Source organism: Camponotus vicinus, unplaced genomic scaffold, assembly GCF_025532165.1.
Source record: "Camponotus vicinus isolate PSW18456_S1 unplaced genomic scaffold, iyCamVici1.0 SCAF_4, whole genome shotgun sequence".
NCBI lineage: Eukaryota > Metazoa > Arthropoda > Insecta > Hymenoptera > Formicidae > Camponotus > Camponotus vicinus.
In genome coordinates this window covers 6614493-6640112 of record NW_028141976.1, presented here as the reverse complement: position 1 = coordinate 6640112, position 25620 = coordinate 6614493, and the positions used below count along the sequence as shown (strand labels likewise).

The window sequence follows — 25620 nt, the reverse complement described above, 5'->3', positions numbered from 1 at the left end:
ACATAGCTAATTTTAATTTTATTAATTGTTGCTAAATCGTTATCTGGATATATTTCTTTGTATGCTTCTCTAAAATTTCTTTACATTTAATATAATATAATTTAATATAATTACATCTAATATAATTTAAAGCTGTTGATTAATATTACATTGTAAAAAAAAAGAGTTAATCTCATAATTCTAAAGAATAACTGCTAAAAAATTACGAATAAAAAATAAAATTCAACGAAACATATATTTTCTCGAATTTTTTATATCATTCATATTATAAGAAGTAACCATAAATTAAAATAAATTAATTAATTAAAATTTTGTATGGTGTATACATATACTGTATTAAAATTGCATATTTAGCATAACATTATACATTCTTTATTAGTTTCAACTTGTTGATTCGATATTAATCAAGTACGTAAGACATTATTTATATATTTAAAAACAATCTCATTTAAATGACAATGTCAATCTTTTTTTTTACGCATCATAAAAAAACTAATTCATTATGGCTGACCTTCGCGATTAAATCTCTGATTTTCAGCACACAATTTGATAATTAAATATAATTTTCCTTAAACTTATATGTAAATGGATATTCTCTTCAACGTATTCACTATTTATATACAGACGAACATGATATAGTGATGTGGGTATAAAAATATCACCGTTACGTTCGATAGATCGCTTATCGTTCCGCCCGCATTTTGTACTTTAATGGAAAGGAAATCCCTCGTGTTACGATAGTGTTCGTGATGCTAATAAATTAACTTAAATGAAATGGTGACTAATTTATTGTCAGCAATTACACATTTTTATCTAATTACGTAATTATCTGTAAATTTATGCGATGGCTGATAGTAAATCTTTATAAATCAATCGTTTTCTACATTATATAATTATTCAAAAATTATTGAGATAGAAGAGCATCAAACGATATTTTGAGAAGTATTCGAATATTAAGTATTTTAAAGAAAACAGTTTTATATAAAGATTTATTCAAAGGATTCTTTTCATAGTACTTTAATTTATTTGTTTCAATTTTATATCCTAGATATAATGATTAAAATTCGATTAGTATTATATATGTATATATATTAGTATATATATTACTATATATGTATATATATTAGATAGAAGAACAGTAAAAATACCAAATAATTAATAAAAATATTGATAAAAATTATATTAAATATATTGTGCTAAACTATAAATTAAATTTTACGTTCGTAATCGAGATTACTATTTTCTGCTTCTTTCTAGTATTTCATAAAAGTTTCTCGCATATGCAGCGTAAAGATTCAAATGCACGATGTATGGTGCAAATGCATCAACCGATTTGGTATGCACGCGATACCACGATAATATCGTATACGATAAACACTTTTCACACGTTGCTTTGATGGATATTGATAGAAATATAAATTATTTACATAAACAAAAGTTTTCATATAAAAATATAAATATAGCCCTTATAAGCATTGATTAATGAATAAAAATATATCCAAAAGAGAAAATATTACGAACAACATTGTGAACTAATTTATATATATACATTGATCTTATACGATCGTGCACTCAAAAAGCCATGATAGCCAGGAGGGATGCAATTGGGTCAAGTGTACTGTGTGAAAAATCGATTTACCAGCATGACAGTGAATGGCCACTCTTCCTTCTTGCACGGCGAAGGCCACAACCTTGACCATATCCAGGAGCTTCCCCATTGTAGCATCACCATAATCCTTCAGGGCGAAATTGTAATAGTAAACTGCAAAAAATTCGTTTAATCAGTAATTGGAACTTAATGCTGAACGAATCTGCGACAAAGAGAATAAGCGATAGCAACGGCTGTTATTTCGGGGCTTTTCTTTCTCCAAATAGATATATGCGTTTGCTGCATTGCATGTTATATTGTGAAGCTCTTCGATCTAGCTAGTGGTTGTTAAGGAATGAGGAAGAGACGCTTTCACAATTCTATACAAGGATAAATTTCTCTCCATTTTGTTTTATCATAGTGACTCTTGCTAACATAAAAATTAAATTTTTTGCTATTTTATCACAGCCTCTGTTATTAATATACAATTTGTGTATTGTAATATAAATGTGAGATGCAATAAAGTTAGAGCAATTTATATAAATAACTTATATATAAATCATATAATATATAATTTATATAAATAACTCTTGGAGTGTTACATCTGCTATATATATGTTCACGAAAGCAATTTTTATTAGAATATTGATATTTATCTTTTAACTAGCCTATTATAAAATATAGCGATATAAAAAATATTGTTATAAAATAACACAAGTTGAAAAGAAAAGAGATGCTATTTTGAAAAATAATATAAATTATATAATTACTAGATTATTGTATTATAAAATAATATTATATAAATTATAACTATGAGATATATAATATTTAATATTATATAAAAGTTATTTGTAGCTTTTCATATTTGATTTATTTTTATGAAAATTCTTTAGAACATCATAATCAATGTTCTCCAAAATTATTCTTGATGATAAAAATAAGTAGGAATACATTAATGACAAAAAGAATTCTATAGATTCTATAGATTTTATATAATAAACTTACTGTTATTTTTCATAAAAATATTGGGATCATATGTAAAACCGCTCTCTTCGAGTGGATCACCACAACTCGCGTGTTCGCCAGGTGTTTGCAAGTTTATTATAGTTTTTATACTCCAACCTTGAAATTGGGCAATTATATCTTTCTTTACTATTTGAGCGGTATTAGGTCGTGCCATCGCAAGGACATCATCAGTCACCCTAAAATATTTGAATTATTTAGCTCGAGAATTAATGTAAGCAATGGCGCAATACTAGACACGCAATAATAAAAGAACTTTGACTTTTTATTAATTTTTCATATCTCGATGCATGAAGAGGATATGTTAATATGAAATATTCATTACATATTTGATTATAATCATGATTTATAAATAAATCTTCAATGCTATTGGTTGAGCTTCGACAGAATGCCAATAATAAGATGTCTTTAATATGAACCGTACGCCCCCCTTTCTCTAGCGATATAAATGTAACAAATTATAAACACATTTTAGAATAATATTGTATCACAAATATTTATATTTTTTATAATATTTAAGACGAATAATACACAATAATGCAACACTATAATTATAATAAATAATAATATTTATAATTAATTGTTTTTTTATAATTATTTATTTTTAAATTAAATATATATTAAATATACAGCGCACATTATAGGGATAATAAAATTTATTTATATATTTTTTATTTCGATCTCAAATGTTACCTGATTAAATTATTAAATTGTTAAAAAAAGTAAGCATTATATATTTTATTTTAGAAATATTTTTTTATATTCTTGTTTGTTTATTTTATGTTTTCTTGTCATCTTATTAAGATTTATAAGCGGCGATAATGCTTACCAATGCGAAAAGATGTTCTGTATTGCCATGTGGACAGGTGGCCAAGCTTTTGGATTTTCATACTTGCATCTAGATCCACCGCAAAAAATGGCGCACTGTATAGCTTGCGGTGTAAATTTTCGCAAATTTTCCGAAAACTTATTATATCCCGCTTGAATCACGCATCCATCTGTTTGTCTACTTTGAAGACCTGCCGGAACTAACGAACTTACGTCCATTCTACAATGAAAATTCGACCATAATTTAATTTAAAAAGAAAATCTTAAAAAAATATATGTTATAAAAGGCTTATACAAATAAATTTATAATTAAAAAAAATTATAACCAACGATATACTTTGGCACAAATAACAATCACTTTTTGATATGTCCCTGTTCTGCATCGTATTTCATGTATAATTTAAAATTACAATAAAATTCTCATGTAAAATAATATAAGTGCAACAAAAGCAATGGAACTTTTATAACAATCTAAGAAAAAATTTTTCAGAATTTTCGAACACACAAGATAATAATAATACATACATTTGCGAAAATATTTATGCGCTTTTCATCCATCTCATATCTATGCACAAAAATAGCGATCGCTGTTATTAATCAGTCTCATTCATCAGCTATTAAACCGTGCATATAGATTAAACACGACGCGGGTTTAATGTACGAAGCTGGTCAATATAAAAAGTTGTCACACTATAGGACAAGCGCATAGCGACTGGCAGTTCCGCTACCATAACGCCGCTTTATCTATCGTTGAAACGTGAGGCGGTTGCGCCTGCGTCAGACAGGCAAAGTGGTAATAATGAGATTTTTTTTGCATACATTGTTCAAAGCACTTGTAAATGTTAAATTTAATACACGGTAAGGTACAATTTGAGGCTTATAACAGTCACGAGAATAGAATTAAAATCGCATGTTAAAAACAATTTTTTTCCAAGTCCTTTTCAAATTCCCTTCACAGCACACAAAGAAAAAAATTCTAAATCATTAAAAATGTTTATTATTAAGAAACCACTTAAATATATATCAAACACGAATCATCTGAAAGCTTATAAGAATGTGATTTATCTGAATTAATTAATATATATGCAACAAAAACGTGTATACAGGGTGACCCATTTTAACTTAGGCAGCCAAATAACTCGAAAAATAAGCAAGATAGAGAAAAATGTTTTAGACAAAAGTTGTATGGTTTCGAGGGGGCCATAAGATGGTATCATTGGTTTGACCTTGAAGAGTCATTTGAAGGTCACGTGAAGGTCACTTCAATTTTTTTAAATGGAACATCCTATATATTTTTGTACATTCTTGTAGCTCATCTCGAGAGCTTTCCAAAACACTATAATTAAGTACATTTTCGTTAAGTACTTTTTGAGTTATGAGGCTTGAAATAATTTCTTAATTTTACATAAACCGTAAAATATCTAGTAAAATATTCATTTTTCGATTACCTTACCTTAATAGTTTTATGTACAAAATAATGAGAGGAATCAATTGGTGTAAAGAAAACACATAGTTGTTTCGAAGAAAAAATATGTAATTTGCAATTAACAATTCCATATTTTTTCTTAAAAACAACTATGTGTTTTCTTTACACCAATTGATTCCTCTCATTATTTTGTACATAAAAGTATTAAGGTAAGATAATCGAAAAATGAATATTTTACAAGATATTTTACGGTTTATGTAAAATTAAGAAATTATTTCAAGCATCATAACTCAAAAAGTACTTAACGGAAAGGTACTTAATTATAGTGTTTTGGAAAGCTCTCGAAATAAGCTACAAGAATGTACAAAAATATATAGGGTATTCCATTTAAAAAAATTGAAGTGACCTTCACGTGACCTTCAAATGACTCTTCAAGGTCAAACCAATGATACCATCTTATGGCCCCCTCGAAACCATACAACTTTTGTCTAAAACATTTTTCTCTATCTTGCTTATTTTTCGAGTTATTTGGCTGCCTAAGTTAAAATGGGTCACCCTGTATATATACATAAACATTTTTTTCAAAAAGTAGAGTATATAATGTTAGATATATATATATACTATGTGATATAAATTATATATACTATGTGATATAAATTATTTATAATAATATTATAGATCTCTGTTCCGAAAATCGAATAGCGTGCAAACATGCATTAAACAGGCAACTTGATACACACACATATACACATAATCGAGCGATTATATACAATGAATAAATGAATTATATGTAATGAATAAATTAATTAAGCTAATGATTGATGATGAATGAAATTTGTTCTTTGACAAATAAAAAATTACGATAAAAATTATAGGAAAATTTTAATAAATAGACATCTGATACGTATGTAGATAGTCTGGCTATAAAGTTTTAGGATTATCTCCACCAAAAATAAAAAAGTTATTATATCTTCAATATTATCATTTATTTTTCAATATATATTCCTTCTAATTCTTCTCACAGAATTTGGCGCGCTCCTCCAGCTTGTGTAAGGTGTATTGAAAATCCGGAATGGGATGCTGTTTAATTGTAACGTTGCTTTGAATTTGTTTCACATGCTCAAAACGGCTTCTTTGGACTTTAGTTTAAGTTTGGGGGAAAGAAAATAGTCAGCCGGGGCCAAATTGAGAGAGTAGGGAGGGATGATAAAGTATAATTATGTTTTTAGATGCTAAAAAATGATGCATGTCGGAGCGTTATAATGGATCAAAAACTAATCATTATTCTTTTTCATCTCAGGTCGTACGCGACTGATTCTTGTAACCAATTTTTTGACGATCTTGTAAAATTCAATTAATTATTGTCCTTAGTAGAACAAATTCTTTGTTAATCATACCTTTTACAACAAAGAAAGTAATGAGTATTGTTTTCATTCTTGACTTTTAGAATCGGAATCGAATCCATTCTGGACTTTTTTATCATTAAAATGAATATAATTATAAATATAATTATAAATATAATTATAAATATAAATGAATATAATTATTTTTTTCTATATTCTTTTATTTGTTTCTATAGTAATTTTACCCAATTTTACGCAAAACTTCGCATACCGTTGCTCGATAAACGCTTCCATGATGAGACAAAACAAACACATCACACAAAACAGGTTTGAATATAAACTGTGCACTGAACTAATATTGATAAAACTTAAGGGGATCCGTGACTTTTACCAACAAAATGAGAGTATTAATTGCATTTAAATATCTTTTTATTAACTACATAGATCGGTAAATTTTTTCCATGATTAAAATACTTAAAATAACGGACCAGCTATAATTCCATGTAAAAAAATAAAAAAAGTTAAATAATTACAGTTTTGTTATCGGCTTCTTGTGTCAAGCCGTAACAATACTTATTTAACATAAAAATCCTGCAGTTTGTTTGTGCATAAAATATATACATATAGCAGGCGTATTCGGGATAACATAAAGGAATATTAGTGAACAAGTAAAAATAAGATTAGAAGTCTAGTAAAAACGTTATATTCTATGTAACTTTTTCACATATTCGCATATATGTGTGTGTAATTGAGGCTCAAGAGCAAAAATCGCATAAGTTTAGTTGATTGATGTTGCAGTAGATGGTGCTGTTAGTATACATGTACGCGCTCATTATGTAATATACTATGGCATCGACGAGATACTGTTAAGCTAGCGCCAGACTATGCGTGATTCGTAATTCACGATTCATAATTCGTGATTCATAGAGATTCGTTGGACATTCAGGGAGATTCGTTATTCGTCAGTGTAAACCTTCCACACTATTTGCGATTCGCTATATATCATTCGTAATTCGTAATTCATCGTTTCTTAGTTCGCGTTACTTCGATCAGTTTTTTTTATGATATTTATCTTTTGGATCCCATAAACATCTATATTCTCTTATATCCTCTACAAGTTCAAGCACGCGATTATTTGTCCAGCTCTCCATTGTCTCTCTCTTCATTATAATTGATGCAATAACCTATCAAAGAGAAACACGAACTAGTTATGCATAGTGTAGCGCGACACGAATGGATTGATTCGTCTCCTTTGAGTTTTGTCAAAAAACCACTCCGTTAGCAAATCAGTGCGAATGACGAATCGACGAATTTTCCCTCCACATTATTCGCGAACGTTATACGAATCACGAATCACGCATCACGATTCGCGAAAACGCGCATAGTCTGGCGCTAGCTTTAAAGACCGACAGCCCTGGGTAAATTTTTGTGACCACCAAGTGGGCCCGATGGGCCCGGAGATAATAGAAGATTGATGATATTACCGGCCGTTTTGATTATATTGAAGACAATTACAAGAGTTATTTAAATCATACGAGTATTTTAGGTCATTCAGCTATTGTTTCATTATCGGAAATGTATAAATCTTTTATGTACCTGTTTCAAACATGACAAATTATGTATCAAATCATTATTTTATTATCGACAATGTAAAGATTTTGTTACCAACAGCAGTACTTTGCACGTTTTTTTCTGGTCACGCTAAATCCTATAAGACCATCGGTCTTTAATAGTATCTCGTCGGTGACTATGGGAAATATGTTTTTCCAAGAAAATGACTGGTATTTTGCTAATATATTATGAAAAATTAATAACACATGGAGCGATTGAATATTCCGAGAGAAAGCGAGGAGCAATTATTTTTCTACCAAATAATCAATAAGAAATATTGATTAAACTCTTTGAGATATAGTTTTAAACAATAGAGCTGATATATTATGTTTGAATATTCGCCATTAGCCATTGAGTCTTGTAATTCCGATAGACGGCCGATAGATGGCGACGTCGTCATCCATACAGTAAACCAAGGTTGGAAATTCATCTGTTACCAAATAGTGGACCCCCGATAAGTTTTTCAGTAGAATATGGGGTACTATTGTTTCTGCCGGAGGTAGATATCATTGAAGGAAACAAAATCAACCGGAAGGGAGGAAAAGCGAATGTTGAATTCCAGGAAATTTTTAGTAAGGAGCTTCAATTTAATATGTGTGTATACACGGATGGATCACGGATAGAGAACAGTCCGTTCGCAGGTCTGGCATTTGTCTCGCATGATGGGTCTGTATCCTGTGGATTTAGAACTGTGGGATTTGTGTCATCATTTTGTGTGGAAGCCATGGCGATTCTGGCAGCTATTGACTTTGGAAGAAACCAAGGATGGGAAAAATTAGTGATTTTTTCGGATTCACAATCGGTGTTAAGTGCCGTAGGAGCTCCTTATGATTACCGTAAAAGCTCTTATCTGATTCTAAGGATTAAGGAGGCAATATATCGACTGAAAGAGGAGCGGAGGATGGATGTGAAACTGATATGGATACCCAGCCATGTAGGGATCCAGGGTAATGAATCGGCGGATAGATTAGCGAGAGAAGCGATACGTACGGGCAGAGATATTCAATATGGCATTCCAACTTCGGAGGTGAGCAATGTTTGGAAGCTGAATATGTATGAGGATATGTTTAAATGGGTTAAAGAGGAGGCGACAAGACGAGGGGCGTGGTATTGTAATAACTTCTTAAATGAATCAAGGTACACTTGGTTTAATAAATTTAACATTAGTAGAAGGACGGTAACCACGATAAATAGACTTCGCTCTGGGCATACGTCGCTGAGAGCGAGCCTGTTTCGTTTTCAAATAGTGGATTCTCCCATGTGTGTGAGATGTGATGTAGAAGAAACTCCCAATCATGTTTTCTGGGGGTGTATAGGATACGAGGAACAACGCAAGGTGTTCCAGAAAGCCTTGATTGACAAGAGGGGCCTCCTTCCTCACCCTGTCGAATATCTTTTGGCGACTTTAAGAGAAGATATAGTATACGTTATGGAAAAATTTTTATGTTCTATTAATAAGGATATATAAAATGATGCTAAGACCTGTGTTTATACCAATCTAGGTTATCGTTAGTTTGCGCTCATGTGTATTTGCTTTATAATTTCAATTTTATTTAGCCTAGGGACAAAAGAATGTGCTAAAGGATTAAATATGACAGATATAATAAATGTAGCTACGTTATATTTTAGATATCTATTTTACTTTCTAGCGATCAAATCGTTTTACTGTATTAGTTAGTGTTTGGGGTTTTTTTTTTTGTTTTTTTTTTGTAAAATGTAATAGTTAGTGTCTTCTGTACAAGTGCGATCTCATTTGGAGTTGTAGTCTTAACGTCGATTTAATCCGGTTTGATTCAATCTAAGTTTAGTTTAGTTTGAATTTAGTTGTAGTGTAGTTCAGTTTAGTTTAGTTTAATTTAATTTTAATGTTAATTTAACTTAATTTAATTTAATTTAATTTAATCTAAGGCTTATTATAACAAAGTTAAAGATTTCTTAGTTTTAGCTCATCTGTTCTAACCAAAGACTTCGACGATATGGGCTGTGAATATTTAATAGACATAGATAGGCATACTCGTGCGAAATGTGGATAAGACATTAGGGAGTACCGTACATACTCCTGCATTGTAAAGCAAACTTAAGAGAAAAGTGTATTACTTGTTTTGTGAACATATTAGCCTAATAGGCATGTACCTGATGGCTAAACTCCTTTTCTTTTTTGCCAATAAATATATAAACCAAGGTTGGTTTAATAGACATAGATAGGCATACTCGTGTGAAATGTGGATAAAACCTTAGGGAGTACCGTACATACTCCTGCGTTGTAAAGTAAACTTAAGAGAAAAGTGTATTACTTGTTTTGTGAACATATTAGCCTAATAGGCATGTACCTGATGGCTAAACTTTTTTTTTGCCAATAATAATAATAATAATAATAAACCAGGGTTGGGAAGTAACGCGTTACTTGTAACGCCGTTACCGTTATAATTACTTTTTTTTGGTAACGGACTGGTAACGGCGTTACATTTTTTTTTTCTGTAACTGTAACGATAACGTAGTTACATTTTTTTTAGTAACGATAACGAATTTAACAGTTACTTTTACCGTTACTTTTCATATTTTGAAAATACTTATGACATCGTATTTCTGTCATATTCAATTTTTAGTCATCGACCGACATTTATATAAAATTTGATAATATTTCGGATGAAATTTATTGCTCTGAGAGGTGTCTGTGAAGCTGATACGACAATCTACGAATTTAAAAAAAATACTAAAAGTTCTGATAGCACTTTTCATAGTTCTACAGTTCCTGATAAAAATTAAAGAGTTCCGCATTCCTTATATTAAAAAATCGAAATCGAAAAAATGTCGTGCTAACTTCGCGAATCTAGCACGACACTCTTCCTTCTAAAGAACCAAAACGCGTTGAATATTATTATTTTTAGCAAGAGTTCCCAATAATTCTGCTATAGTTTAGCCTATATATGCAATTTCAGACCGATATTTCAATAATTAATAATTTTTTATGAATTTTTAATGTCCTCGACCAGCACGACACTTAGTAAAAATATGTCGTGCTGATGATTTTCCGTAGTTTTAACGGCAGTTCTGGACAGTTCTATAAAAGTTCTATTCTTTAGAAACATTTTTTAAGCAGAGAGATTTTTTAAATAATTATTTATAAAATAGTAAACGGTCGGAGCTCTGCGTAAAAATGTTTCTAAAGGACAGAACTTTAACTAAAGAAGGAACTTTTATAGAACTATCCAGAATTGCCGTTAAAACTAGGGAAAATCATCAGCACGACACATTTTCACTAATTGTCGTGCTGGTCAAGAACATTAAAAATTCATAAAAAATTATTAATTTTTGGAATATCGATCTAAAATTGCAAATATAGGCTAAACTATAGCAGAATTATCGAGAACTGTTGTCAAAAATAATAATTTTCATCGCGTTTTACTACTTTAGAGGGAGAGTCGTGCTGGGTAATTGTAATTAAAATAATAATGTAATAAAAATTGTTTAAAAAGTAGTAAACTGTCAGAACTCTGCGTAAAAATGTTTCTAAAGGATAGAATTTTTATAAAACCGTTCAGAACTGCCGCTAAAAATACGGAAAATTATTAGCACGGCACATTTTCACTAAATGTCATGCTGGTCAAGAACATTAAAAATTCATAAAAAATTATTAATTTTTGGAATATCGATCTGAAATTACATATATAGGCTGAACTATAGCAGAACTATCGGGAATTCTTGCTAAAAATAATATTCAACGCATTTTGGTACTTTGGAGGGAAGAGTGTCGTGCTAGATTCGCGAAGTTAGCACGACATTTTTTCGATTTCGATTTTTTAATATAAGGAATGCGGAACTCTTTTTAATTTTTATCAGGAACTCTAGAACTATGAAAAATGCTATCAGAACTCTTAGTATTTTTTTGAAATTCGTAGATTGTCGTGCCAGCTTCACAGACACCTCTGGAGCGATTAATGACATCATTGGTCAATCACAGTTATTTCATTCTGAGGAATGGATGTGATTAGCCAGCTTTTAAGTTTGACGTAATATTGGACGAGAGCACAAAAAGAATGTAAATTTAGCTGTATTTATAAATTTAATGGAAATTAAAATTTTTTTATTTACATGTGAAGTTACATGTTAAGTGCTTTAAAATCTATATCTAAATTTTTTACGGTTTTGTAGATTTAAAATAAAGAATTTGTTGCTTTTATATTATTATTTTAATAAAAAATATTACCAAAGTAAATTTTTTATTTAATTCTATCTTGTCTCTTTGTCTTAACATTAAAAGTAACGGGAAAAGTAACGAATCGTTACTTTTGAAGTAACGGTAACGGTAACTAGTTACTTTTAAAAATAAGTAATAACGGTAACGAGTTACTTTTTTTATTCGGTAACGAGTAACGGTAACGAGTTACTTTTAAAAAGCAACTTTCCCATCCCTGATTATAAGTATGTTATAAAGGATCACACAATTTTCTTAAAATTATGTAAATGGTAGTTATAGAAGTAATTTTATTATGTTTATATTATAGTTATAGGAATAACTTTAAATTTTATTTTACTAAAAATATCTTACCAGGAGCTGTGACTAATCCTTTGCCTATTATTGGTTCAAAAAGTTTGTATACTATACTTTTCTCTATACTGCTTTCTAAGATTATCTACAAAAGTTATGTTACGTGAAATATTTCAAATGTATATTTGTTTGTGTCATTTAGATATTTAAAATATTAGATTTAGATAAAATTAACTGAGAAAATTACTTTAATTATATTAGTGATAAGTTATTATAAAGATATATAAAAGTATTATTTATTTGAAATAGACAACACATATTTTCTATATATGGATTTGAATAATTTATGAATATGTAATGAAACATATAAATGCTCTTTTTCTACCTGCATTTGTTCGGGATCATATATTCCAATTATTAATTTGTTGCCTAGCCAAAACTTAAGTGGAGACGAATAATCCTGCGTCAGTTTAATAATAATATCCAAAAGTTATACAAAATGTTTTATGATTTATCATATAAGATAATTTATTCACATCTTATTATTTTAAATTAATGCAATTTTGATGATAATAAATTTTTGAATATACGTATATCTCTTTATTATTACCTTCAGAATTCCGACGAAGGAAGTAATAGCCACTTCCAATGAATGGAAGACTCTTTGGGCCATTTAATATATTTATCTTTCTAATTATATTTCGGCGATCATTTAAAATAAAATAATATATATATAGGGCAGTAAGACCCAATATTATTAATGAAATAAATATCATTATCATTAAATTGAGATAATACAAATTTGTATTCATGTATTTTGTCGATTTATTTATGCTTTTATTTTATATTTTTCCCTCCTAAACATATGATAAATAAATAAATACAGTTAATGCAATAATTAATATGCTTCTTTCAGATTAGAAATTAAATTCATTAATTATTTTTACTTTACTACACTTGTCACGAGTTGCGATTAAAGAAGTTGGACGCAATACGTGCGATATACTTAATTAAATTATTCAAAAGTATTCGATTTATATAGTATTTAATCAGGAAAAGAGGGATGTGATAATTCTAACTCGAGCACGTACCATGCTGTTTTTTTAAATTTCTTCGCTAATTACTCAGTTTCTGACAACATGACGACAATTTATTTTTCCTTAAGCACTTCCTGTTATATCTTTCATAATTTTTCGTGATTTTTTCTGACATACTTTTAATGTTTAATAATAAGAAATTAATCGTGTGTGTATGTATATGTGTGTAGGTTACGACATGGAAATGTTTTTTAAAATGTAATAAATATACAATAAAAATAATAATCAAATCCTATTTTTAAGATCCTCTCTTTTATTATTTTTATTGCATATTTTATTGCATATTACATTTTAAAAAACATTTCCATGTCGTAACCTACACACATATACATACATATACACGATTAATTTCTTATTATTAAACATTAAAAGTATATCAAAAAACATTGCGAAAAATTATGAAAGATATAATATGCAGTGCCTAAGGAAAAATAAATTACCGTCATGTTGCCAGAAACTGAGTGATCAGCGAAATAATTTAAAAAAACAGCACGGTATGTGCTCGGATTAAAATTATCACACCCCTCTCTTCCTGATTAAATACTATATAAATCGCATACTTTTGAATAACGACACTCTTCCCTCCAAAGTACCAAAACGCGTTAAATATTATTTTTAGCAAGAGTTCCCGATAGTTCTGCTATAGTTCAGCCTATATATGTAATTTCAGATCGATATTCTAAAAATTAATAATTTTTTATGAATTTTAATGTTCTTGACCAGCACGACAATTAGTGAAAATGTGTCGTGCTGATGATTTTCCCTAGTTTTAACAATTCTGGACGGTTCTATAAAAGTTCTGTCCTTTAGAAACATTTTTACGCAGAGCTCCGACCGTTTACTATTTTATAAATAATTATTTAAAAAATCTCTCTGCTTAAAAAATGTTTCTAAAGAATAGAACTTTTATAGAACTGTCCAGAACTGCCGTTAAAACTACGGAAAATCATCAGCGCGACACATTTTTACTAAGTGTCGTGCTGGTCGAGGACACTAAAAATTCGTAAAAAATTATTAATTATTGAAATATCGGTCTGAAATTGCATATATAGGCTGCAATATAGCAGAATTATTGGGAACTCTTGCTAAAAATAATAATATTCAACGCGTTTTGATTCTTTAGAGGGAAGAGTGTCGTGCTAGATTCGCGAAGTTAACACGACATTTTTTCGATTTCGATTTTTCAATATAAGGAATGCGGAACTCTTTAATTTTTATCAGGAACTGTAGAACTATGAAAAGTGCTATCAGAACTTTTATAATAATGTGAATATTATAATATAATAATGTTAAAATTTAATATTAATGCTTTTTAATATTATTTTTATGTATTATATATTCTATATTTTATGTATTATATTTTCTTATTTTTGTGTATTATATATGTATATACATATATATTGTGATCGTGCTTCTTCCGGGCCGTACGGGCCGCGCGGTCGGCTCCACGACACACCTTCGGCGCGATTCGTGATCTCGCGTCTCCACTCCAAAATACTCGCGAAAAATCTCTAAATGATTGGGCGCCAGGTACGGGAGACTGTACCACACAAAATTACACGAAAATTATCGGTACGAAACGAAAAGTGGAGACGAAGAAACGAATGCGACGGAATTTAAGATGTTATTTAACACGGTAGCTCAGTAATGTAACGGAGAGAGGGTTGGGTCGGTCAGAACGGAAGAGAGAAGATCGATAACACATTGAAAATAGCCAGACAATATTGCAGTATAATAAAATAATATATTGAAATAATTGAAAAGATAAAGATAATAATACAAGAGCGTGATCAACGCAATTAACGCAGCAGAATCAATTAATAGACCCGCAATCGGATGAATCCATAAAATATCTCGCTCTCGATCTCAACACTCGATAGTTCACGAGTCCGCGCAGTGTTCATAGCAGACTAAGGATTGCCGCAAATATAGATAAGAATATCGATACTTTCACCCGGTCTACGCAATGATAAAGACGCAATAACTCACGGAATTTCGTCAGATCTTACGAAATGCTTAGAAGCGCGAACAGATCGATATCGACACGCAATCGTACCAGAGAGAGAACACAATGATTACGATAGATTACGACGCGATTACACAAAGACGCGAATACAAGATTTACAAGGTGACTGAAGGCGGCGGTTTCTGAAGAAGTCACGGTAAAATGTCCTAGGCCCGGAGGGATTGATCTGCTCATCGATCTCTCCAAAAGGCGAAATGCTAAATAATGTATTGAACGCACTACGCGAACCGACGGTCCAGAAAACGTCACGTCACAATATATATATATATATATATATATATATATATATCTAATGTTTCTTTATATCAGAAGTTATGATCGTCGGAATAAATAAACCAAATTAGTTTCTCTGTAAATAAGAGATTTATATTATAACTGATATTACTATTTACACTATAAGTACAAAATTTACAAGTTACCTGTAAATAAGAGAAACGACAATTAAGGTCAATTATTCGTCTCTCTTTCACAACCCTGCTTTAATCTACTATACTGTTTGTAACAATTAATTATCTTCATATAACTTATCCTAGCACGTGCCCTTTCTTATAATTCTTCTATCTGTCTATATCTCCCTATCCTTCTCTCTACCTCGCTGTCGATTACTTCTATACTCGACGAGACATCTAACAGGTGTCATAGAAGCGCGTGCAGAGCATACTAGGCGCGCTAATTTAAAGAGAGTATATTCTCTTTACATCTCCCCTCTTCGAGATGAAAATCGCACAAATTTTCAATCATCCTCATCTTCTAACATTGGAATCAATTTTGTCACATGGAACAGACTTGTATTTTGATTTCTTTTTTCAGTTTTTATTTTATAAATTGAGTTTGAAATTTTTTTCTCTATTGTGAATGGTCCGATTCTTAGTTCTTCTAGCTTTTTCCTATTGAGTTTGTTCCCATTCTCTATGAATACCATATCTCCCACGTTGAATTCATGGTGTTTTCTATTTCTGTCAAATATACTTTTATTATACTTGTGTGATCTCAGTGTTCGTTCCAGTGCTAACTTCTTATCTTTTATCCAGTCTTTTCCGTTTTTCTTTCTTCTTAATTCTTCTGGTATGTTGCTGGTGTCTGTGCCATGTAATAGATATTCTGGTGTAAATCCTGTGATTGTATGTTCTAGTCTGTTATACTTGTTCACACATTCTCTTGCTATCGATGTCCATGCTCTCTTCTTCTCCTCTTCGTTTATTTTACATCTTATTTTGTTTACTAGCGTCTGATTTAGTCTTTCATTCAAACCGTTAGAAAATGGTGCATTTATTGCAGTAAAAATTAATTGCACTTCTTTTTTTTTTAAATAATTTTTAAATTCTCTTGAATTTATTCCAGGGTATTGATCCGTTAAGATTGTTCCGATCTTTTCTATTTCTAGCACAGTTTGGACTAATTTTATAAAATCATTGGCGTTTTGAGTTTTTGATGTTAAAATAAACGCATATCTCGTGAAATGATCGACGAGTAAATGTATATATTTTTTTGTCGATCTGGTGCTTCCAAATCCTCCAATTGTATCTATGGACATAATTTCGAAAGCTTCAGTTGCTGGTCCTAATTGTGACATTGAGCCGAATTTGTGTTGTCCTCTTGATTTATTCTTAATACAAATGTCACATTCTTTACATATTTTTTTTATATTCTCCATTAAATTTTTAGCAGTATAATATGGGTCTACTTTCATTCTTGTTTGTGTTATCCCTGTGTGACACCATTCCTTGTGTATTTTCTTAATTAACTCAATACTGAACTTTTCAGATAATATGATTTTTTCTCTTTTTCTTACTTTTTTATAATATATTCCATTCTTCTTTATTAATTTTTCTTTCTTATGTTGTAATAATGTGTTATTCCTCTGATCTAATTTTATTTCATCTATCTCAATAAGATTTACCGTTTTCAATAAGTCTTCTTCTTCTTCTATATTTGATTCTAGCACAGGGTTTCTGCTTAAGCAGTCCGCTTCTGTATTATCTTTCCCTGGGATGTATATAATTTTAAAATCGTATTGAGATAGGTAGTGGGTTAGATCGCCTAATTCTTCGTCTGTTCGTGCTCTTATATTCATATTTTCTAGTGGTTTGTGATCCGAGTGTATTTCGAAGTATCTCCCTATCAACCAGTGTTGCCAGTACTTTATTGCCTCTTTTATAGCTAAACATTCAAGATATATTGCTTTTTTTTTTTTTTGTGTTTCATTAAGTTTCTTTGAGAAGTAGGCCACCGGTTTTTCTTTTCCATCATCTTGTGTTTGTTTTAATATTGCGCCTATGCCTTCAAGTGATGCATCTGTATATATTTTAATTGGAAGGTCTTTGTCGAATATCTCTAACACTGGTTGGGCACATAGCATTTCTTTTATCTTTCCGAAAGCTTTTTCGCAATCCTCTGTCCATATAAATTTTACATTCTTCCTTAATAGTTGATGCAGTGGATCTAATAATATTGAGTTCTTTTCTATATATTCATGGTAAAAGTTTATTTTTCCCAGAAATTGTCTGATCTGCTTTTGCGTGGTAGGAGTTGGAAAATTTTTTATTGATGTTATGTTATCTTTTAATGGTGTAACTGTGTTTTCTCCTATTACATGTCCTAAATATCTAACTGAACTAGCAGCAAACGTACATTTCTTAAATTTTAACCTAAATCCTTCTTTTTTTATTGCATCTAATACTTTTTCAATGTGATCTAGATGTTCTTCAAACGTCGGTGAGTGAATTAGGATATCGTCTATATAGTTTACTGAGAATTCGATTAGTCCATGTTTTCTCAGTATGTTACTCAGAATTCGTTGAAATATAGCTGGAGATGTTTTTAAGCCAAACGGTAGACATGTCCACTGAAAGTGACCATCTTGCGTTACAAATCCCGTTTTTCTTCTATCTTCAATTCTTAATGGTATTGACCAAAAAGCTGAGTTTATGTCCAGAGTCGTGAAATATTTACAGTTTCTGGCTCTTATTATTATATCATCTATTAAAGGAAATGGTTGTGCTTGGGGAACAACGTTTTTGTTTAAGTCTCTGAAGTCTATGCACATACGTGTCTTTCCTTCGTTTTTCTTATATGCTAGCGTGACAGGTGCAGCAAAAGGACTATAAGATTCTTCGATTAAATTCTTCTCTAGTAGTTTGGCTATTTGTTTTTCTATTTCTTTTTTGTCATTTATATTACATCTATATGGTCTTTTACTGCAGTGTTTCTCCACTATTAAATCAATTCTAGCTTCATACTCATTAACAGTTCCAATATCGTATTTGTCTTTTGCAAACACTGATTTGTTGTTATCTATTAATTTTTCTATCTTAATCTTTTTATTTTTATTTAAATGTTCTATCTTTGTTTGGAATTCGTCTGTTTCCACATGTTCATTAAAATTAACCGAACAATTTATAGCTTCACTCTTTATTTCACTTAAAATTATCTTTGGTTTTTCTATCTCTTTTTCTATTTTCTGAGAAACTTCTAAATCTTCATTCAACCTCAACTTGAACATGGGAATTAAATCTAATCCTATTATGAAATCTTCGAAATCTTCTCTTTCGACTATGTATACGTCTACTTCTTTTTCTATATTAAATATTTTTATTCTTATTCTTACCAATCCATTTGTATGATTCACACCATTGACAGACTTTAAGAGTATTTTGTTTACATCTTCTTTATTATCTCTTATCTTTATCCACTTCGAGTTTATTAAGGAGACCTGAGAACCTGGATCATATGTTCCCATTATCTCTATCTTATTCTCAACTAGCATCTTAAGTTTGATCAATGGTGTGACTATTCGTTTTTTTGTTTTTTTGTACTTAGATCTACTTCTATTACTGAATTGCTTCCTATAGCTTTGGGTTTTTCTTTTTCTTCTAGCTTAAACCAGCATTTCTCTTCTGAATGGTATCTTACACCTTTACCCATATCCTCACATGTCTTGCATGGTTTTTTTTCTTCATTTCTAGCTTTGTGTTCTGGTTTACCTTCTTTTTTAAATATTTTTTTCTTTTCTGTTATTCCTTCGAGCTTTTGTAATTCATTAATTACATCTTTTGTATTTTTCATTTCATCCCTGTCAATTTTCTCTCTAATAAATTCTGGCAAACCAAATGCAATTCTATCTATCATTGTATCAGCGTCCATGTCCTTATTTATTTCTAATAAAAGTCGTTCTTTCTTTATCGCATATTGTACTAGTGAACCTTCTTTGTACTTAAAATAATGAGCATATGTTCTGCTACTCCATCCTTTTCCTGAAAAGGTTTCTATTAATACCTGTTTCCATCCATGCCAATCGTTTTCATGCTCTCCTTTTATTACTGTAGAAGTGTACCAGTCTTGGCACGTCCCATCCAAAAATAATCTCAATAATTCGATTTTGGTTTCATCTTTTTCTATTTTAAATCTTGCACATTCTTTCTCAAATGTGTCTAACCATTGTCTAACATTAGATGTTTTATACTTAAATTTTTCTAGTACAAATTTATCTACAATATGTTTTAAGTTTTTTTTCTCTTCTTTCTTTTCTGATTTTTCAATTAATTTTTCCAGTATCTTTGTCAAGTCTGAGTGTTCTTTAATATTCTCTTGAAATATTTGTTTTAAATATTTTCCTCCAAACTGGATATTTCCTTCATCATCCAAATATATTTTTTGCAATTTTTCTGACAGTGTTATCCATATTTTCAACTCGTCATGCCTTTTTCCTAATGACTCTCTTATCTTTTTGAAAGCCTCCGTATTTTTTAATTCCTCATGAAAATCTGCATAGATGAGTTCATCTGGTATAGCATATTTTTCTCCTTGTTCTGTAACAATTGAGGTTATGGCTACCACTGTAGTTTTACTATCCTTTGGGGAAGCCACCGCTCTAAACTCAAATTTTAATTTCATTTTGTGACGAAAGTTGTCGTTTTCTAATGTTTCTTTATATCAGAAGTTATGATCGTCGGAATAAATAAACCAAATTAGTTTCTCTGTAAATAAGAGATTTATATTATAACTGATATTACTATTTACACTATAAGTACAAAATTTACAAGTTACCTGTAAATAAGAGAAACGACAATTAAGGTCAATTATTCGTCTCTCTTTCACAACCCTGCTTTAATCTACTATACTGTTTGTAACAATTAATTATCTTCATATAACTTATCCTAGCACGTGCCCTTTCTTATAATTCTTCTATCTGTCTATATCTCCCTATCCTTCTCTCTACCTCGCTGTCGATTACTTCTATACTCGACGAGACATCTAACAGGTGTCATAGAAGCGCGTGCAGAGCATACTAGGCGCGCTAATTTAAAGAGAGTATATTCTCTTTACATATATATATATATATATGTTTTCTTTTCTTTTTATTTTTTATTTTTTTAATATATTCTTCCATTAACATTTATTTCAGTACCTATATGGAGAAAACATCGAAAATCTATAGCTCCAAATTTTAATAGTTTAATATTACGAAATTTTTTTGATACATTTGTCGATCAATCTCTAAGTTTAACAAAGGAACTTAAAGAAATGGGAATAAATGGAAAGGAAATCGATCTTTCCCATTACATCTTAAAATATACGCTTGACACTATATGTAGTAAGGCCAAGTATTTTTATTTATTATAAAACATCTATATACTACATTTGTTATCATAAAAGTAAAAAGAAATCAAAAATTTTGCAAGAGATAAAGAACAAGTCACATAAATTACACATTAAGTATAATATAATATAATTTGTATTATTTTATTATTTGTAAATTAAATAATATATTAAATTCTGTTGACTTAATGATAAAATTTCATAGAGTACAAAATATAAAAAAGTTGTGTAATAATTTCACAACAGCAAAATTAGATTTATTTTAGTGCGTGCGTGCGTGCGTGCGACATACGTAATCGAAACATATGTAATAGAAAAGAACGGAAAAGTAATTGATGATTTGTCCAAAACATTTCTTAAATGAAAATATTCACAAATATTTGGAATTTTGCGACTATTTCCCATCTTTGTAATATTTCTATTTATAGGACACATAGAACACAACAGATACAGATACTTTCTTTAATGAGACTCAAGCTTGATTAAGTCTATTAAGATTGATCCAATAGTTATTGAAATTTGATAATCGATGATACTTCTAAATGATCGACTCGCATATACATAGATACATAGATTATTCTCGTCGTTGCTGCGTGTGACTTTACATGAGATATTAACGTCTTTCTTAATTTTTCAATTCATATGTTTGTTATTTTTGAAAACATTTTAATGACAATATGTGTAAAATATGCTGTAAAATATTATTCGAAATTCAACATAAAAATTGCACTTTTAAAAGAATTTTTTACAAGGGTATTTGTAGAAATTATATTTTAATTAAATTTTTATTATAAATAATTTTGTTAACATGTAACCAGGAAAAGAATATTTTTCTTTGCTCTATTTGTAGAATTAAATAATCAAATAATTAATTAAATATGTTTTTATATTTTATAATATATAATATTATTTTAATAGAAAGATGTGTGTTTTAGCATTAGAAAAATTTTCACATTAAGATTACGGAATGTGTTTCTGTATCCTGATTTTATATTTAATCTGACAGCTGCAGGACGAAAACAAAAAGAAAATATAAACTTTTTACACTTTTTTATAAATAAGGTAAATATTTTGAATATTAATAACGAATTAATTTTAACTTATACTTTATACTTACTCATAAATTATTATTTCACAGTTAATACAACAACACTTAATAAATGCAGAAAATAGCAACAATGAAAATGAAACAACTCGTAAGTTTTGTCTATATTTTATTTGTTTGTTTTCATTGTTGTATTATGATGCAAGATTTGTAAATAATATATTTTTCAGCAAAATAATATTTTTCAAAGCTTAAAAGCTTAAAACTCTAAAGTGCTTGCTTTCATTATTAAAACACTATTATAATGTCTAATTTTAATCAATGCTAAAGATATTTTTCTTTTTCTACGTTTATTTTTAATATTAATTTTTAAAATATCTAATTTTCTTATATATATGTTATATATATGTTATTATATACTATTATATATTTATGCTATTATAAAACTGAAAAAATAATTAACATATGTACACTCATGCACACAATTTTACATTTTTTTATTTTATATAGATAAAACACTTCTCGATATACTAATAAAAATATCCGATAACGAAAAATTCCCGCATGAAATAATACGGGAGAATTTACGTACGATGATACTAGCGGTATGTAAAATATTTCTATATAATTTTTGCGTAATTATGATTGTATACGAACAAACATTTATTATATTATATATAAAAAGTTAAAAAAGAATTGGGCTAATAAGAGCTAAGCACAATAAATAAATGCATTTATATTGTGTAAATATTCTTTTTGATAATAACGTTTCGATGCATTTGTATCGTATCTCTCTTCAGCATATAAAAATAAATAATATACTGCTACAATGTAGCTAATATTATCTAATAAGCATAATAAAGAGATAAAAATTGATTACAAATAGTAATAATTAATAACACGATTTACTTTACATTTTTTAACATACCATTTCGTTACATTTTTTTCGGAACAATTTAGACGTGGTCCGTGATTGGAAAATATTTTTATTTTACACTGATATGAACAAGTTACATGCCATCATTAAACTACATAAGGACTCTTTTTCTCAGCAAAAAATAAATCAAATAAAAATATAGTATATAAAATTTCATGTAAAGATTGTGATGCATCATATGTTGGTCAGTTAAATAGATAAAATATTAAAATTACGCATTTATGAAGATTGTATTCATATTAATAACGACACTTTACAATATTCTGTGATAGTCAAAGAGCATTGAATTACTTCTTTTTTTTAATTACAGTTGAATAGGATAACGTTGAAGTTTTGGATATAATAATTATTTTAAGTAAAAATTATTATAAGATCTGTTGTTTATTAAGCATCAGAAAAATAGAATCAATCGATATATAATACCGAATGTCTTTACCATGTATGCTGGATTATTGGAAAATTAATGTTAAACGAAAATTTAAGTGTCCCTATGTGTTTATTTTTCTCCCATCGGAAGAATTGAATTATTATTAAAGTGAAATTTTGCATAATTTAATTGCATTTATTTACTACGCTTTCTTCTCATTAGTTTTATTCTCCTTTCCGATTTTTTTATATTCAATATATATAGGTATATATATATATATATATATATATATATATATGTTTTTAGTTGTTTATTATCAACGAATCATTTAAATTAACATATAAAAAATTGTTATTTATTAGGGGTCGGATACAACGGCAATAACATTAAATTTTGCTATCTTTATGCTGGCCTTGCATCCACATATACAAGTAAGTATTTATTAAATTTATTCGAAATAATACAATTAATTATACAATTAATACAATTAATTCGGTATAATAAACGAAGTAAATGCAAATAATACAATTTTCAACGACGAATATAAAAAAATTTTTCTAGTAATAATCAAAGAAAGTTCTTTCTCAATAAATTCTATTATTTACACAAATAATAATTCGCTCAGAATCTCTTTTGGCATATTATATAAATTATAAAATAATTTCTAATGATGTTAATAAGATTAAATTACTATATTAAATTACCATACTTTGTTCAAATTGTAACTTAAATTTGGTTAGTATAAACATTTTTTTCAAAGTATGTTTATAACAGTTCAGCAAACAAGAAATATGTATAATATATGTTATAATCTCATTACAAAATTTGCTTAAATAAAAATTTGGTGTGTAATGTTTCTATTAAATTAAGAATTTTAATGCAGCATAAAATGCTATCATCTGCATTTCAATACCAAACTGATAAAAATTCGTAAATATAATAAATAAGATTACATCTCTCTTATATATTGTACATGTTTATATTTATATAATTAAATATCTTATTTAATTTTATAATAGAATAAAGTATATGAAGAAATTAAAGAAATTTGTGGAACTGATCCTGTTAAATATGAAGATTCACATTACATGGAATACTTAGATTGTGTAATAAAAAAAACAATGAGACTATTTCCAGCTGTTCCATTAATTGGGCGGTCTTTAACTAAGGACGTAAAAATTGGTATGTTTTCAAATATTAAAATTCTATTACTTTATATGTGTGTTAGAATACATATAATCATTATATAGCTTAAGCACGAAAAACCATAATTTTTAAAGAATAATTACAAATATATTTTATTATTTAAAAATTATATTATATTATGTGCTCATTTTGTTTTTATATATAAACTACTTTTATATGTTGCCTTATATATACCATACATATATAAATATTATTTTTTATATCTTTTTTTAACGTTTAAGTATAAAGAGATATATGTTTTAGGAGACACTATTTTGCCAAAAGGCACGGAAGTTATATTGGGGATAATAGCTCTCCATCGAAATGAAAAGTTCTGGCGAAATGCACTAACATTTGATCCAGATAGATTTTTGCCAGACATAATAGAAATATCACAGAAACATTACATGCCATTTAGTTATGGCGTAAGAAATTGTATAGGTGAGCAATAAATCACAAGATATTAAGATCAAATTTATTTATAATTAACTAACAAGTTTTTGCAGGTGGAGGTTTTGCTTTGTTATCGATGAAAATTCTACTAGCAACATTAATACGCAATTTCACATTTGAAGCGGATTCTAATATTAAAATCAATGAAATAAAATTGAACATGAATGTTGTTTTATCTAGCGTGAAACCTTTAAGCGTTAAATTAAAAACACGAGGTCCACACTAGTAAAATAGTATAAAAAGAAATATATTATGTAATAATTATGTAACAATATACATTTAATTAATGTATACATACATACACACACATATATATTATAATATAGTACATACAATAAAAAAGATATTCATTATATTAGATTGTAGTATTTGAATTTTCTGCGCATTTTAAAAAGTTTTGTAATAGTATTCAATAGATTATAATTAAAATTTTGATTTTAGTAATTAATATTTTTTTGTCATATTTAAAAAAGATGTACACATATATATAACAAAAAATGCAATTGTTAATCGCAAATTACATTTTTTTTTCGAAACAATTATGTGTTTTCTTTACACCAATTGATTCCTCTCATTATTTTGTACATAAAAGTATTAAGGTAAG

The 25620-nt window shown here is 28.8% G+C and overlaps 4 protein-coding genes across 7 annotated transcripts in view; 2 read left to right on the top strand and 2 right to left on the bottom strand.

The window, feature by feature from the left end:
- The window catches only part of LOC145971000 (uncharacterized), a 34869-nt gene that overhangs the window by 6000 nt on the left and 3249 nt on the right, over window positions 1–25620 (bottom strand). Inside the window, exons 1-4 of one of the 4 annotated variants that reach the window (XM_083098157.1) lie at window positions 12369–12448; window positions 3441–3659; window positions 2594–2790; window positions 1640–1762 (exon numbers count right to left, since the gene is read on the bottom strand). In XM_083098157.1, the coding sequence (XP_082954283.1) occupies window positions 1640–1762; window positions 2594–2790; window positions 3441–3658 (538 nt within the window). In that variant the 5' untranslated portion in view covers window position 3659; window positions 12369–12448. Of the gene's footprint in view, window positions 1–1639; window positions 1763–2593; window positions 2791–3440; window positions 3660–3964; window positions 4229–6479; window positions 6521–12368; window positions 12449–25620 lie in introns of those variants that run through there. The other 3 variants (XM_083098154.1, XM_083098155.1, XM_083098156.1) reach the window with 3 other exon arrangements.
- Window positions 8261–9434, top strand: LOC145970860 (uncharacterized). Its single transcript, XM_083097875.1, has 2 exons — window positions 8261–8318; window positions 8393–9434. Exons 1-2 carry the CDS (start codon window positions 8293–8295, stop codon window positions 9285–9287), a joined length of 921 nt encoding a protein of 306 aa, XP_082954001.1. The 5' UTR covers window positions 8261–8292; the 3' UTR covers window positions 9288–9434.
- On the bottom strand, window positions 19212–20752 carry LOC145970490 (uncharacterized). The gene is made up of 2 exons (XM_083097311.1): window positions 20478–20752; window positions 19212–20407 (listed from the first exon to the last, which is right to left on the bottom strand). Exon 2 carries the CDS (start codon window positions 20322–20324, stop codon window positions 19221–19223), a length of 1104 nt encoding a protein of 367 aa, XP_082953437.1. The 5' UTR covers window positions 20325–20407; window positions 20478–20752; the 3' UTR covers window positions 19212–19220.
- LOC145969939 (cytochrome P450 4V2-like) lies at window positions 21718–25396 on the top strand. The gene is made up of 8 exons (XM_083096277.1): window positions 21718–21722; window positions 21965–22091; window positions 22168–22225; window positions 22585–22679; window positions 23741–23809; window positions 24398–24560; window positions 24828–25004; window positions 25070–25396. Exons 1-8 carry the CDS (start codon window positions 21718–21720, stop codon window positions 25240–25242), a joined length of 867 nt encoding a protein of 288 aa, XP_082952403.1. The 3' UTR covers window positions 25243–25396.

Excerpts from the sequence above, each read along its gene's own strand:
- LOC145970860 (XM_083097875.1), top strand. The coding sequence starts at position 8,293 with ATGGGGTACTATTGTTTCTGCCGGAG. Across the intron at positions 8,319-8,392 it reads TACTATTGTTTCTGCCGGAG|TAAGGAGCTTCAATTTAATA; the intron begins GTAGATATCATT and ends GGAAATTTTTAG.
- LOC145970490 (XM_083097311.1), bottom strand. The coding sequence starts at position 20,324 with ATGAAATTAAAATTTGAGTTTAGAGCGGTGGCTTCCCCAAAGGATAGT.
- LOC145969939 (XM_083096277.1), top strand. Across the intron at positions 22,092-22,167 it reads TACACTTTTTTATAAATAAG|TTAATACAACAACACTTAAT; the intron begins GTAAATATTTTG and ends ATTATTTCACAG. Across the intron at positions 24,561-24,827 it reads AACTAAGGACGTAAAAATTG|GAGACACTATTTTGCCAAAA; the intron begins GTATGTTTTCAA and ends TATATGTTTTAG.